Source organism: Oncorhynchus nerka, linkage group LG9a, assembly GCF_034236695.1.
Source record: "Oncorhynchus nerka isolate Pitt River linkage group LG9a, Oner_Uvic_2.0, whole genome shotgun sequence".
Classification (NCBI taxonomy): Eukaryota; Metazoa; Chordata; class Actinopteri; order Salmoniformes; family Salmonidae; genus Oncorhynchus; species Oncorhynchus nerka.
The window spans coordinates 30,573,510-30,588,022 of NC_088404.1; the positions used below are offsets into that span (position 1 = coordinate 30,573,510).

At 48.9% G+C, this 14,513-nt stretch overlaps 1 protein-coding gene across 1 annotated transcript in view; it reads left to right on the top strand.

Annotated features, from left to right (window-relative positions):
* The window catches only part of LOC115134171 (putative adenosylhomocysteinase 3), a 51,121-nt gene that overhangs the window by 29,174 nt on the left and 7,434 nt on the right, over positions 1-14,513 (top strand). The window contains exons 2-9 of the mRNA XM_029667873.2: positions 4,958-5,069; positions 5,487-5,630; positions 5,820-5,920; positions 6,044-6,146; positions 7,020-7,114; positions 7,240-7,346; positions 7,719-7,835; positions 7,940-8,003. Of these exons, the coding sequence (XP_029523733.1) occupies positions 4,958-5,069; positions 5,487-5,630; positions 5,820-5,920; positions 6,044-6,146; positions 7,020-7,114; positions 7,240-7,346; positions 7,719-7,835; positions 7,940-8,003 (843 nt within the window). The remainder of the gene's footprint in view (positions 1-4,957; positions 5,070-5,486; positions 5,631-5,819; positions 5,921-6,043; positions 6,147-7,019; positions 7,115-7,239; positions 7,347-7,718; positions 7,836-7,939; positions 8,004-14,513) is intronic.

A 14,513-nucleotide genomic window follows, 5' to 3' on the forward strand; every position in this document is an offset into this window, starting at 1 on the left:
GAAAAACAATGATTCCAAGCACCACCCTCCTTTTGAAGCTTCCAGTCTGTTATTCGAACTCAATCAGCATGACAGAGTAATCTCCAGCCTTGTCCTCGTCAACACTCACACCTGTGTTAACGAGAGAATCATGGACATGATGTCAGCTGGTCCTTTTGTGGCAGGGCTGAAATGCAGTGGAAATGTTTTTGGGGGATTCAGTTCATTTACATGGTAAAGAGGGACTTTGCAATTAATTGCAATTCATCACTCTTCATAACATTCTGAAGTATTTGCAAATTACCATCATACAAACTGAGGCAGCAGACTTTGTGACATTTTTTATTTGTGTTATTCTCAAAACTTTTGGCCACGACTCTACATAGGATCAGTGATTTCTACAGTCTTTCTACAGTTTGTACAGAGTTCTACCTCCGATATCCATCCCCTCCCTTTCCCCAACAATGTTAACTCATCCTGTATGGTTTGTGTTCTTATCATGCTATAGCTGTTATTATTATTGTTTACTATGGGGTCTCACATGTTTCTATGTTTACACCACAGGCTGACCAGAAACAACCCTAAGCCCCTTCCCCAAGGCTCTACCTTCCTGTTGTATTCACACCTGAAGGGATCAGATAGGGCAGAGCTGCTTTAGGGATCTAGTGGAAGGGAATAGGGGCGGTTCAGGGTCAGGGCTGTTTTGTCATCAAATCAAAGTTTATTTGTCACGTGCGCCGAATACAACAGGTGTAGTAGACCTTACAGTGAAATGCTGAATACAACAGGTGTAGTAGACCTTACAGTGAAATGCTGAATACAACAGGTGTAGTAGACCTTACAGTGAAATGCTTACTTACAAGCTCTAACCAACGGTGCAATTTTTAAGTAAAAAATAGGTATTAGGTAAACAATAGATAAGTAAAGAGAAAAAAGGAAAATAACAGTGAAAACAACAGTAGCGAGGCTATATAGGGGGCACTAGTACAGAGTCAATGTGCGGGGGCACCGGTTAGTCGGGCTAATCGAGGTAATATGTACATGTAGGTAGAGTTAAAGTGACTATGCATAGATGATAAACAGAGAGTAGCAGCAGGCGTCACTGCGGCGTGACACAATGCAAATAGTCTGGGTAGCCATTTGATTACCTGTTCAGGAGTCTTATGGCTTGGGGGTAAAAGCTGTTAAGAAGCATTTTGGACCTAGACTTGGCGCTCCAGTACCGCTTGCCATGCGGTAGCAGAGAGAACAGTCTATGACTTTGGTGGATGGGGTCATTGACAATTTTTAGGGCCTTCCTCGGACACCGCCTGGTGTAGAGGTCCTGGATGGCAGGCAGCTTAGCTCCAGTGATGTACTGGGCCGTACGCACTACCCTCTGTAGTGCCGAGCAGTTGCTGTACCAGGCAGTGACGCAACCAGTGTTGCAGCTGTAAAACCTTTTGAGGATCTGAGGACCCATGCCAAATCTTTTCAGACTCCTGAGGGGAAATAGGAGAAGGTTAATGGGAAGGTGGTGCCCTGTGTGAGTTTGTTTGTGGACAAATGAGCTCTGTAGAAAACACTGGCCTCCTGTGGCAGCCCAGATGAGCCATCCCACATCTCAGTTCAGCTGCTCAGACAGGGCAGCAATACAGTACAAATACATGTAGGCTACGATCCAGTAAATAGCATACAAATGGTTTATAACTGAAATATCTCTGATTAGAGTTACACATTGGCTTGTTTGACATTCTGTAACTCTCTATGTTCATCTCTCTCTGAGTGCTCACCATGCGCAAGGAATAGGACAGGACAGAAATGTGAGCTATTCATGTGAGAATCTCTCTTGAGGAAGTACAGTAATTTACCATGAGAAACTGTTTCTTAGCCTGCGTTTACACAGGCAGCCCAATTCTGATATTTTTTTCATGAATTGGTCTTTTGACCAATCAGGTCAGCTCTGAAAAAGATCTGATGTGAAAAGGTCTGATGTGATTGGTAAAAAAAAATTGGGCTGCCTGTGTAAACGCAGTCATATTGACCCTCATTATAAACCATTAGAAAGACTGTGAGGTTAATTACCTTTAATGAGGCAACTCTTAACGAGGCAGCTCTTAACGAGGTAGTAAGTGGACAGTTTGATCCTGAGCAGCACATATGGCCTTTATGGGTCTTATGATCCACCCGTTAACCATTGGAGGGTGATTGAGGGTGATTCAGGCAGGGTATGTTTCTGATTTAAAAAATAAGTAGTATTGTGCAGCCCTCACCAAACGATACATTCTGGTGAAGGGAAAGGGTCTATGGGTAGAAATGGAAAGTGTCAAAAATCAGAAACAGACCCAGATTAGATGGGAAGGATGAAAACCAGCAGTGCTGCAAACCTCAAGGTTTGAATAGCCCTGGGCTAGGGGAAGGGTGCTAATGGTAAAAATGGAATGTGTTCTTGAGTGGGGGATCTGAAGTCAGCATTGTTGTAGAATTGGAATGTGGCCCGGTGTGGGGGATCTGAAGTCAGGAATTCAGCTCCACAGACTTCTGACTGACCTACGACCCTTATCAGCTAATCCTATTAAGAGCTGCCAACTCGGCTCCACTCGGACCGCATAAGACAAGGGGTGTACCCACGGCCTAACACCAGTGTGTGGGTGTGCATGTGTGAGGGGGGGTCAAGCCAGAAAACTATTCTGAGAGTATTAGACTGTAAATGTGTGTGTGTGTGTGTGTGTGTGTGTGTGTGTGTGTGTGTGAGAGAGAGTGCAACCCAGGTCTCAGAGCATTTTGTATTATTCTGTATGTAAATCCGAGACGCTCAATTTAGTATGACATGTTACGTTTCGTATGATATGTATTCATTTGTGGATGTCCATCTCCCATTTTGTATGATATGTCACGAATTACAATTCATGTTATATGTTAAAAATTTGAAAAACGTACAATATGTTACAAATTTGTAAACTTACAATATGTTACAAATTTGAAAAACATATGATATGTTACGAATTCTAGCTAGATGGATAACATTAGCTCGGCTAGGGTTAGGAGTTAGGGTTAAGTTTAGGAGTTAGCTAAAAGGGTTAAGGATAGGGGAAGGGTTAGCTAAAAATGTTAAGGATAGGGGAAGGGTTAGCTAAAAGGGTTAAGGATAGGGGAAGGGTTAGCTAAAAGGGTTAAGGATAGGGGAAGGGTTAGCTAAAAGGGTTAAGGATAGGGGATGGGTTAGCTAAAAGTGTTAAGCATAGGGGAAGGGTTAGCTAAAAGAGTTAAGGTTAGGGGAAGGGTTAGCTAAAAGGGTTAAGGTTAGGGGAAGGGTTAGCTAAAAGGGTTAAGGATAGGGGAAGGGTTAGCTAAAAGGGTTAAGGATAGGGGAAGGGTTAGCTAAAAGGGTTAAGGATAGGGGAAGGGTTAGCTACAAGGGTTAAGGATAGGGGAAGTGTTAGCTAAAAGTGTTAAGGATAGGGGAAGGGTAAGCTAAAGGGTTAAGGATAGTGGAAGGGTTAGCTAAAGGGTTAAGGATAGAGTTATGATTTGGTTTGGGGAAGGGTTAGCTAAAAGGGTTAAGGATAGGGGAAGGGTTAGCTAAAAGGGTTAAGGTTAGGGGAAGGGTTAGCTAAAAGTGTTAAGGATAGGGGAAGGGTTAAGGATAGGGGAAGGGTTAGCTAAAAGTGTTAAGGATAGGGGAAGGGTTAGCTAAAAGGGTTAAGGATAGAGTTATGGTTTGGTTTGGGGAAGGGTTAGCTACAAGGGTTAAGGATAGAGTTATGATTTGGTTTGGGGAAGGGTTAGCTAAAAGGGTTAAGGATAGGGGAAGGGTTAGCTAAAAGGGTTAAGGATAGGGGAAGGGTTAGCTAAAAGGGTTAAGGATAGAGTTATGGTTTGGTTTGGGGAAGGGTTAGCTAAAAAGGTTAAGGATAGGGGAAGGGTTAGCTAAAAGGGTTAAGTTTAGGGGAAGGGTTAAGGATAGGGGAAGGGTTAGCTAAAGGGTTAAGGATAGGGGAAGGGTTAGCTAAAAGGTTTAAGGATAGAGTTATGGTTTGGTTTGGGGAAGGGTTAGCTAACATGGTAAATAGCTGCAAAGTAGCAAGTACTTGAAAAGTGCTAATTAGTTCAAATGTTGTCCATGATGCGTTGCTAGACATTCACGTTATACTCCAGACCAACCACCCTACTTTAATTTTTTCCTTAAGTAACCATCTGTTTCATGTAACCATACCAAACGTAACATATAATACTAATTTGAGTACCCCGGAATTACATGTACTATGTTACGTTTAGTATATGAGACCAGGATGATGTGTGTGTGTCACTTTGGAATGGAGTATTAGGTAGAACAGAGCCCGGTGGGCGGGGAGTTTTAGGGAGAGTGGTGCACGACTTTAAAAAGAAGAGTCCTAGCACCTAACCTAACCAGACTATGCTACCAGGCTGGATGAGATTGGACTGGATTGGTCTAGGCTGTACCAAGTGGGAATAAGAGGCAGAGACTGGGGCAGACTGGACTGAACCTGGCTTAATTGAACAAGGCTGAGTGGGTAAAAGAAGCATAGACTGTGTCAGAGGGAGCAGACAGCAGGCATGGCTAAGTGGGAACCCTCCACCAGCCCTGTCTTCCAACCACCGCACTGGATGGTGAGACGGAGAGAGGGGAGAGAAAAAAGGGGACTATGAAAAGAAAGAGACATGGATAAGGGAAAGAGAATGAAAGTGGGTTAGTGAGAGACGGTGAGCGTGTTATGAAGAGTGTGTTAGGGAGAGAGGGAAGGTGTGTGAGTGTGAGCTATGGTGAGAGAGTGAGAGAACTATGTGAACCTCCTGAATCATCTGTGCCTCCTTTTGTGTGTTTTGTTCCTTATGTTGAGTAAAAGAAGGAGGTTTATATAATGCCTTGGACAATGCGGTGGATATAACCCTGGCGTCCTTCTAACCTTGTCTGTTTCTCTTGCCTCAAAAGTAACTCTCTCTCTCTCTCTCTCTCTCTCTCTTTCTCTCTCTGCAGCAAATCCAGTTTGCTGATCAGAAGCAGGAGTTTAACAAACGTCTCACTAAGACCGGTCGTCGCTCCCTGTCCCGCTCCCTCTCCCATTCCTCCACAGACAGCTACAGCTCAGGTATCCACACATGCACCCACTGCTTTTAACCCTTCTTCAGCATGGTGTGTTTTGTCTCTGTGTACAGCCGACCCATGTAGCTGGTTGTGGTCACAGCATCTGGGGAACAGAGGGCTGGTTACATATAGATTAGTCCAAGGCATATAGATTAGTCCAAGGCATAAAGTCTTCAGAGGAATTACCATTTTTCATTTACTCCTAATCTGTCTGGTGGGGGGGGGGGGGGTAATCCAGACTGTACGTAGCATGTAGTTAAACCTCAGACCTGAAATATCACACAGCTGTTAACTTTTGACTATTTGGTCAAATGAGAGCTTTCGTGAGGCCTAGATGATTTATCTCGTTCATACTGTTTCATTGTGCCTGATGTTGATTACTCTATCACCCCCTTACCTCCCCTCACACACAAACCCTTAGCTGCGTCGTACACAGACAGTTCAGAGGATGAGATGTCTCCTAGAGACAGGCAGCAGAGGAGCTCTAAGGGACATCAAGACTTCTGCATCAAGAACATCAAACAGGCCGACTTTGGACGCAGGGAGATCGAGATTGCTGAACAAGGTGAGAGGGAATGGAGGATGGAATGGAGGGTGTGGTGTGTGTGTGTGTGTGTGTGCGTGCGTGGGAAAGAGTAAGGTAAGAAAGAGGTTGGAAACAATACTCAAGGTCTGTCAGGTTCTCTCCCTCTTTCTCTCTGTCTCTCACTCTCTCTTTCCCCCATTCCTCCTTCTCCCTTCTCTGTCTTTGTAGAGATGCCAGCTCTGATGGCCCTGAGAAAGAGATCAGGGGGCGAAAAGCCGCTGGTTGGTGCTAAAGTAGTGGGCTGCACTCACATCACCGCTCAGACCGCTGTGAGTATGCATGCACGCACACACACACATGTACACACAAACAGACACTGAATCACGCACATACACACACATACACAAACTGAATTGGACTGCGTGTGTGTGTATACATGTGCATACCTGTAGGTCTTGATGGAGACTCTGTCTGCGTTGGGGGCTCAGTGTCGCTGGGCAGCCTGTAACATCTACTCCACCCAGAATGCTGTGGCTGCAGCTCTTGCTGAGGGAGGTGAGAGACACACAGTATTTCTCTCTCTCTCTCTCTCTCTCAAATCAATTCAATTCAAGGGGCTTTATTGGAATGGGAAACATGTGTTAACATTGCCAAAGCAAGTGAGGTAGATGATATACAAAAGTGAAATAAACAATAAAAATTAACAGTACACATTACACATACAGAAGTTTCAAAACAATAAAGACATTAAAAATGTCATATTTTATATATGTATATATATATATACAGTGTTGTAACAATGTACAACTGGTTAAAGTACACAAGGGAAAATAAATAAGCATAACTATGAGTTGTATTTACAATGGTGTTTGTTCTTCACTCTCTCTCTCTCTCTCTCTCTCTCTCTCTCTCTCTCTCTCTCTCTCTCTGTCCTCTCTCTCTCTGTTTTCTCTCTTTCTCTCTCTCTCTCTCTCTCATATTATCTCTCTCTCTCTCTGTCTTCTCTCTATCTTCTCTCTCTCTCTCTCTCTCTCTCTCTCTCTCTCTCTCTCTCTCTCTGTCCTCTCTCTCTCATATTCTCTCTCTGTCCTCTCTCTCTCATATTCTCTCTCTCTCTATCTCCTCTATTTCTCTCTCTCTCTCTCTCTCTCTCTCATATTCTCTCTCTCTCTCTGTCTTCTCTCTCTCTCGTCTCTCTTTCTCTCTCCTCTCTCTCTCTCTCGCTCATATTCTCTCTCTCTCATATTCTCTCTCTCTCTCTCTCTCATATTCTCTCTCTCTGTCTTCTCTCTCTCTATATGTCTTCTCTCTCTGTCTTCTCTCTCTCTCATATTCTCTCACATATTCTCTCTCTCTCATATTCTCTCACATATTCTCTCTCTCTCTGTCTTCTCTCTCTCTCTCATATTATCTCTCTGTCTCTCTCAGGCTTCTCTGTGTTTGCATGGAAGGGGGAGTCGGAGGATGACTTCTGGTGGTGTATTGACCGCTGTGTCAGCCTGGAGGCCTGGCAGCCCAATATGGTACAGTACAGTATAGGCCTACCTACCTGTCTCTCTCTTAATGTGGTACAGTACAGGCCTAGCTCTCACATTAGACAGCTATGATCCGGATGGATACAGTCATGGGTGGATTCTGTTTTTCTCAGATCCTGGATGACGGGGGAGACCTGACCCACTGGATCTTTAAGAAATACCCCAACATGTTCAAGATGATCAAGGGAATCGTGGAAGAGAGTGTCACAGGGGTTCACAGGTGGGATTGGAGCACACGTGTCACTGATTGTTGTGAAATACCTTTTAGATTAGAAGACACTCTTATCTAAAACAATGAATATTTCAGGTATGATAAGCCTATTGTTTGCCTTAGTCATTACAACTTGTGTGACTCATGTGAGTCACATGTGTGAATAAGGACAGCTCATTAAAGCATGTGGCAATATAAATTGAATGAAAGAAGCTAACACTTGTGACATCATTATACTGGTATACTTTGTCTGTGTCCCAATTTACACAATATTCCCTTAAGGGCCCTGGTCAAAAGTAGTGCGCTACATAGTTAAAAGGGGACATTTAGGACACAGCCTATGTGTAGTGCTGAGGTAGCAGTGTTCCCCTTCTTCCGAAGGCTGTACCAGCTGTCCAAGGCAGGGAGACTGTGTGTCCCTGCTATGAACGTCAATGACTCCATTACTAAGCAGAAGTTTGACAACCTCTACTGCTGCAGGGAGTCCATACTGGATGGGTACGTATATGAAAACACACAGTCGCAGAATCAACATGCGTGTTTGTGTGTGTGACCTTAGAACTTTTGAGTGTGTAACCTTTGGCCTCCCATCCCTCCCCCAGATTGAAACGCTCTACAGATGTGATGTTTGGGGGAAAGCAGGTGGTGGTGTGTGGCTATGGAGAGGTCAGTATTTTATTAGCACCTATTAACTTCTTGCGTCGAGCCATCCCGGATCCGGGATCGTGACTACAGCCTCAAGCCCATTACCATAACGCAACGTTAACTATTCATGAAAATCGCAAATGAAATGAAATCAATATGCTAGCTCTCAAGCTTAGCCTTTTGTTAACAACACTGTCATCTCAGATTTTCAAAATATGCTTCTCAACCATAGCAAAACAAGCATTTGTGTAACTGTATTGATAGCTAGCGTAGCATTTAGCGCAGCATTTAGCGTTAGCATTCAGCAGGCAACATTTTCACAAAAACCAGAAAAGCATTAAAATAAAATCATTTACCTTTGAAGAACTTCGGATGTTTTCAATGAGGAGACTCTCAGTTAGATAGCAAAGTTTTTCCTGAAATATTATTTGTTTAGGACAAATCGCTCCGTTTTCTGCGTCACGTTTAGCTACGAAAAAAACCTGTATCCAGGATTGTGTAAATCTATTCGAAAGCTCATTAAATCAAATCAAATCAAATGTATTTATATAGCCCTTCGTACATTACATTTACATTTAAGTCATTTAGCAGACGCTCTTATCCAGAGCGACTTACAAATTGGTGCGTTCACAGCTGATATCTCAAAGTGCTGTACAGAAACCCAGCCTAAAACCCCAAACAGCAAGCAATGCAGGTGTAGAAGCACGGTGGCTAGGAAAAACTCCCTAGAAAGGCCAAAACCTAGGAAGAAACCTAGAGAGGAACCAGGCTATGTGGGGTGGCCAGTCCTCTTCTGGCTGTGCCGGGTGGAAATTATAATAGAACATGGCCAAGATGTTCAAATGTTCATAAATGACCAGCATGGTCGAATAATAATAAGGCAGAACAGTTGAAACTGGAGCAGCAGCACAGTCAGGTGGACTGGGGACAGCAAGGAGTCATCATGTCAGGTAGTCCTGGGGCACGGTCCTAGGGCTCAGGTCCTCCGAGAGAGAGAAAGAAAGAGAGAATTAGAGAGAGCATATGTGGGATGGCCAGTCCTCTTCTGGCTGTGCCGGGTGGAGATTATAACAGAACATGGCCAAGATGTTCAAATGTTCATAAATGACCAGCATGGTCGAATAATAGTAAGGCAGAACAGTTGAAACTGGAGCAGCAGCATGGCCAGGTGGACTGGGGACAGCAAGGAGTCATCATGTCAGGTAGTCCTGGGACATGGTCCTAGGGCTCAGGTCAGTTGAAACTGAAGCAGCAGCATGGCCAGGTGGACTGGGGACAGCAAGGAGTCATCATGTCAGGTAGTCCTGGGGCATGGTCCTAGGGCTCAGGTCCTCCGAGAGAGAGAAAGAAAGAGAGAAGGAGAGAATTAGAGAACGCACACTTAGATTCACACAGGACACCGAATAGGACAGGAGAAGTACTCCAGATATAACAAACTGACCCTAGCCCCCCGACACATAAACTACTGCAGCATAAATACTGGAGGCTGAGACAGGAGGGGTCAGGAGACACTGTGGCCCCATCCGAGGACACCCCCGGACAGGGCCAAACAGGAAGGATATAACCCCACCCACTTTGCCAAAGCACAGCCCCCACACCACTAGAGGGATATCTTCAACCACCAACTTACCATCCTGAGACAAGGCTGAGTATAGCCCACAAAGATCTCCACCACGGCACAACCCAAGGGGGGGGCGCCAACCCAGACAGGATGACCACAACAGTGAATCAACCCACTCAGGTGACGCACCCCCTCCAGGGACGGCATGAGAGAGCCCCAGTAAGCCAGTGACTCAGCCCCTGTAATGGGGTTAGCATAACGCAACGTTAACTATTCATGAAAATCGCAAATGAAATGAAATAAATCTATTTGCTCTCAAGCTTAGCCTTTTGTTAACAACACTGTCATCTCAGATTTTCAAAATATGCTTTTGAACCATAGCTAAACAAGCATTTGTGTAACAGTATTGTAGCGACCCGCACAGACAGCTGTGTGTTATGTGCTAGGCTAGGAGGTGGTTGTGTTGTACTGACCAGTACCCGGTGTTCGCGGGGTCCGACATGTCAATCAACCTGCTATCTGCCAATCACGGGAATGCCTGGAATGTTCTGATGCCGGGCATCCTGGTGGTTGGCGGAGTGGCGTGGAGGGGGGTTGGGCATTGGAAGTTAAGACCAGGTTCAGCCTTTGTTCTCTCTCTCTCTTACGTCTGGGCTTCACAAGAGAAGGTCACGATTGGCTTGTGGGTTATCTGTCATCTATTTGGCGTGTGCTACGGCCCAAACAGTAGCCTGTGTAAAGTTGGTTCAATAAACCGTCAATTAAACTCAAGCCTCTGTCTGGACAATTGTTCATTTATGATCTAGTCAGGTCATTACATTGGTGTCAGAAGTAAAAACGTTGATACAAGTTAGCCAGCTAGCTAGCTGACTTATGTGGCTAGCTACCGTAGGTGAGAAACGGGGATTGAAAATGCTTGAGGGAATCCGAAAGTGAAGGTGGAGGTAGGGGACGATTATGGCCAAGGAGGTGCGTGTGAATGGACGTCGGGGTTCTGTCTGAGGAGATCGCCAGGGCGTCAGAGCGCAGAGGCCGCTTGAGGGAGGACGTTAGAGTGATGGCCGCTGAAATATGAGTGCTTCGTCGAGTGTATTTCGCGCGGATTCTGGTGGGCGGACCGAAGTGGCGACGCGACGCGGCGTGACGAGGAATCTGGGGCTCAGGATGTAAACAAACATGGCGGCGCCCAGTTCCCGGCTGCGTCCGTATCTGTTAAGACCCCGAAGTATTCCGGTAAGGCGGATTGGGAAGCTTTTCATGCTCAGTTTGAACTGTTAGCTCATTTTAGGGGTGGTCGGATGAAGAAAGGGCACTGCAGTTGGCTTTATGCCTCACGGATGAAGCTCTGGCCTGTTTGATATTGATTAGCCCCGAGGACAGGCATGATTATGGTGCTCTAGTGGGAGCACTGAGGAGGCGCTATGGACAGTGTGTACAGCCCGGGCTACTGCGCTCCGAACTGAGGAATAGACGCAGGCAGCCTGGAGAGCCTCTACGGGTGCTAGCTAATGACATTGAGAGCCTCTCTCGGCGGGCATATGCTCACATGCCCCCTCCGTGCAGAGCGAGCTAGCACGGGACCAGTTCATACAGGCGCTCTCCCCTACGGAGCTGCGCATACAGACCCAGCTGGCTCATCCTGAGTCATTGCAGACAGCCTTGGAGATGGCTTTGGAGAGGGAGCTGGTGTGGGCTGGGGCTTCAGCTGGGGCTTTGGTGGGGGTGCAGGGAGACACACCCTCTGTGCGAGCTGGGGGCAGAGCAGCCCGGAGCCGGAAAAGCCTGCTTGGGTGGCCGAAATGACAGAACTCATTCGGGCTGTGTCGCTACAGGCGGCACGAAACACAAGCCCTGGTCCCAGGGTCTGCTGGGGTTGTGGCCAGCCAGGCCATCTGCGCCGAGATTGCCCCATGTTCCCCAGAGCTCAGGGAAACGGCTCGGGGTCCGCATAGACCGGGTAGTGCGGACCCCTGGCTTTCTATCCCAACCACCATCATCTTCAGGAGGAGCCCACCGGCACAGACAGGGAAGCAAGGCTCCACTTCCCCCAGAAGCAGACGAGGGCAAGCGGATGGAGCCTGTTGTTGTGGTGGGCCGGACCTGTGTTGGGGACTTTTGTCATGTCCCTGTCACTGTGGAGGGGTGCCCTGCTCCGCCCTGGTGGACACTGGGTCCACAGTAACCCTGGTGAGGCCAGATATTGTGCCAGGTTGGACTCAGTGTGAGCCTACAACTGTGCAGCTCCGCACAGTCACAGGTGAGCTGGCACCCATGAAAGGGAAGGGAATAATGACTCTGACAGTAGGGGGCAGGACTGTGCGTCATCCTGTGTGGGTGGCGGCTGTGCAGGACCCTTGTATCCTGGGGTTGGACTTTCTTAGGAGCACAGGCTGCCAGTTAGACCTAAATAGGGGCACACTGAGCTTCCAGGGAGGGACGGAAGTCACCATGGCCCCCCTAATGTCACATTCACTCAACCCAACAAACCCTTTACTCCAACAGTTAAAGCAGCAGAGACTCATGGCTGCGCCCCTCCCCACAGCTGTGTGTGACTTTTCCCCAGTCCCCCTGTCACCTACGGCGGTGTGTTACATTCCCCCAGCTACCTCCATGACACAGCCCTCTGTGAGCCCGGGCCGCACCCCCAGCCCAGCTACCGCAGATGGGAGAGGAGAGGACACTGTCTGCAGTGAGGGAGATATGGGGGAGGAACTGTGTTGGTCTTGACCCCGAGCAGCAGGAACGGTTGTGGCGGTTGCTGTTTGAATTCAGGAGACAGCTTTGCGTTGAGTGAGGAAGAGGTGGGTCAGACCCATCTGGTGCAGCATGAGATCGACACAGGTGATGCTCGACCCATCAAGATGCGTCCCCGCCGTATCCCGCTGGCACGCCAGGAGGCGGCAGACAAGGCTGTGTTGGAGATGCAGCGGGCAGACTTCATTGAGCCCTCAGACAGCCCCTGGGCGGCGCCAGTCGTCATGGTTCCGAAGAAGGGGGGCAAGCTGAGGTTCTGTGCGGACTACAGGCGGCTGAATGAGGTAACCAGGAAGGACTCATACCCCATACCACGTATCGATGAGTCGCTGGACCTGGTTAGGGGTCCTCCTGGTTCTCCTCACTAGACCTCCGCAGCGGCTACTGGCAGGTGCCCCTCTCCCCAGAGGCCAGAGCCAAAACTGCGTTCTCCACTAACAGAGGACACTGGCAGTTCAAGGTCCTGTGCTTTGGCCTGTGCAACGCTCCAGCTACTTTTGAGCGTTTGATGGACAGGGTGCTGGATGGCATCCCCCGACAGCAGTGTCTGGTATACCTCGATGACATCCTGGCCCATGGCAGCTCCTTCCAGTCAGCCCTGGGGGCGCTACGGCGTGTGCTGGAGAGGGTGGCTGCCGCAGGTCTGAAGCTCCACCCCGAGAAGTGCCACTTCATGAGGAGAGAGGTGTCCTTCTTGGGCCACCGAGTGGGGAAGGAGGGGATCAGCACCATGGAGGACAAGGTAGGGGCTGTCAGAGACTGGCCCACCCCCACCAACCAGCGTCAGCTGAAGAGCTTCCTGGGCCTGGCCTCGTACTACAGGAGGTTTGTACGGGGCTTCTCAAGCGTTGCTGCTCCACTGAACCGCCTGCTGCCGAAGGACAAGGCTTTCACTTGGACAGTGGAGTGTGAGGAGGCGTTCAACACCCTCAAACGTGCACTGATCGAGGCCCCCGTGCTCGCCCCCCCTGACCTCACCTTGCCCTTTATCCTGGACACAGACGCGAGCAATGTGGGCATGGGTGGGGTGCTGGCCCAGGTGGGGCCAGAGGGGGAGAGAGTGGTGGCGTAGCAAGACATTTGACAAACATGAGCGCCGCTACTGTGTCACCCGGCGGGAGCTCTTGGCTGTTGTGGCTTCCGTCAAACACTTCAAGTACTACCTGGGTGGTCTGCCCTTTACTGTAAGGACTGACCACTCTGCTCTCCAGTGGCTCATGTCTTTCAGAGAGCCAGAGGGGCAGGTGGCACGCTGGTTGGAGGAGCTTCAGCCGTATGACTTCACGGTGGTGCACAGGGCAGGGGCACGCCACTCCAACGCCGGCCATGTCCCGTCGGCCCTGTACTGCAGACGGCTGCCGCCACTGTGAACGGAGAGAGGGACGGGAGAGAGAGCTGCGGGCAGAGGAGGGTGTCTGTGCCACAGTGTGTCGGGCGAGCGGGCCTGTCTGCTGTGAGCTGCAGACTGTCGACGTGGCTGAATGGCGGCAGCAGCAGGGACGGGACACAGACCTACAGCCAGTGCTACAGTGGGTAGAGGCGCAGGTGAGGCCACCATGGGAAGAGGTGACAGCGCTCTCACTCGCGACCAAAGGGTTGTGGTCGAAGTTTGAGAGACTGCGGCTGGCTGATGGCGTGCTACAGCGGGCATGGAAGGAGTCAGCTACGGGAGAGGAGAGGTGGCAGGTGGTGGTCCCAAAAGCATTGCGGGAGGCTGTGCTCCAGAGTACTCATGGGGGGTGGGGACTGGACACTTTGGGGTCACAAAAACACTGCGCCGTCTCCGTCAGGGCTTCTACTGGGGGCAGCACAAGAGGGATGTGGAGGACTTTTGTCGCCGCTGTGACAACTGCACAGCGAGAAAGGGCCCCCAGGCCGCTCTCATGCTCAGCTCCAACAGTTCCCAGTGGGGGCTCCCATGGAGAGGGTGGGAGTGGATGTAGTTGGACCGTTCCCCACCACAGACAGTGAAACCGCTGGGTGCTCACGGCCATGGACTATTTCACAAAATGGCCCGAGGCCTATGCTCTGCCTGACCAGGAGGCAGAGACCATCGTCGACGCCCTGACAGCGGGGATGTTCAGCAGGTTTGGAGCTGCAGAGTCCATCCACAGCGACCAAGGCAGAAACTTTGAGTCCCGTGTGTTCGCCACCATGTGTGAGAGGCTGGGTATGCACAAGACCCGCACTACTCCTCTCCATCCTCAAAGTGATGG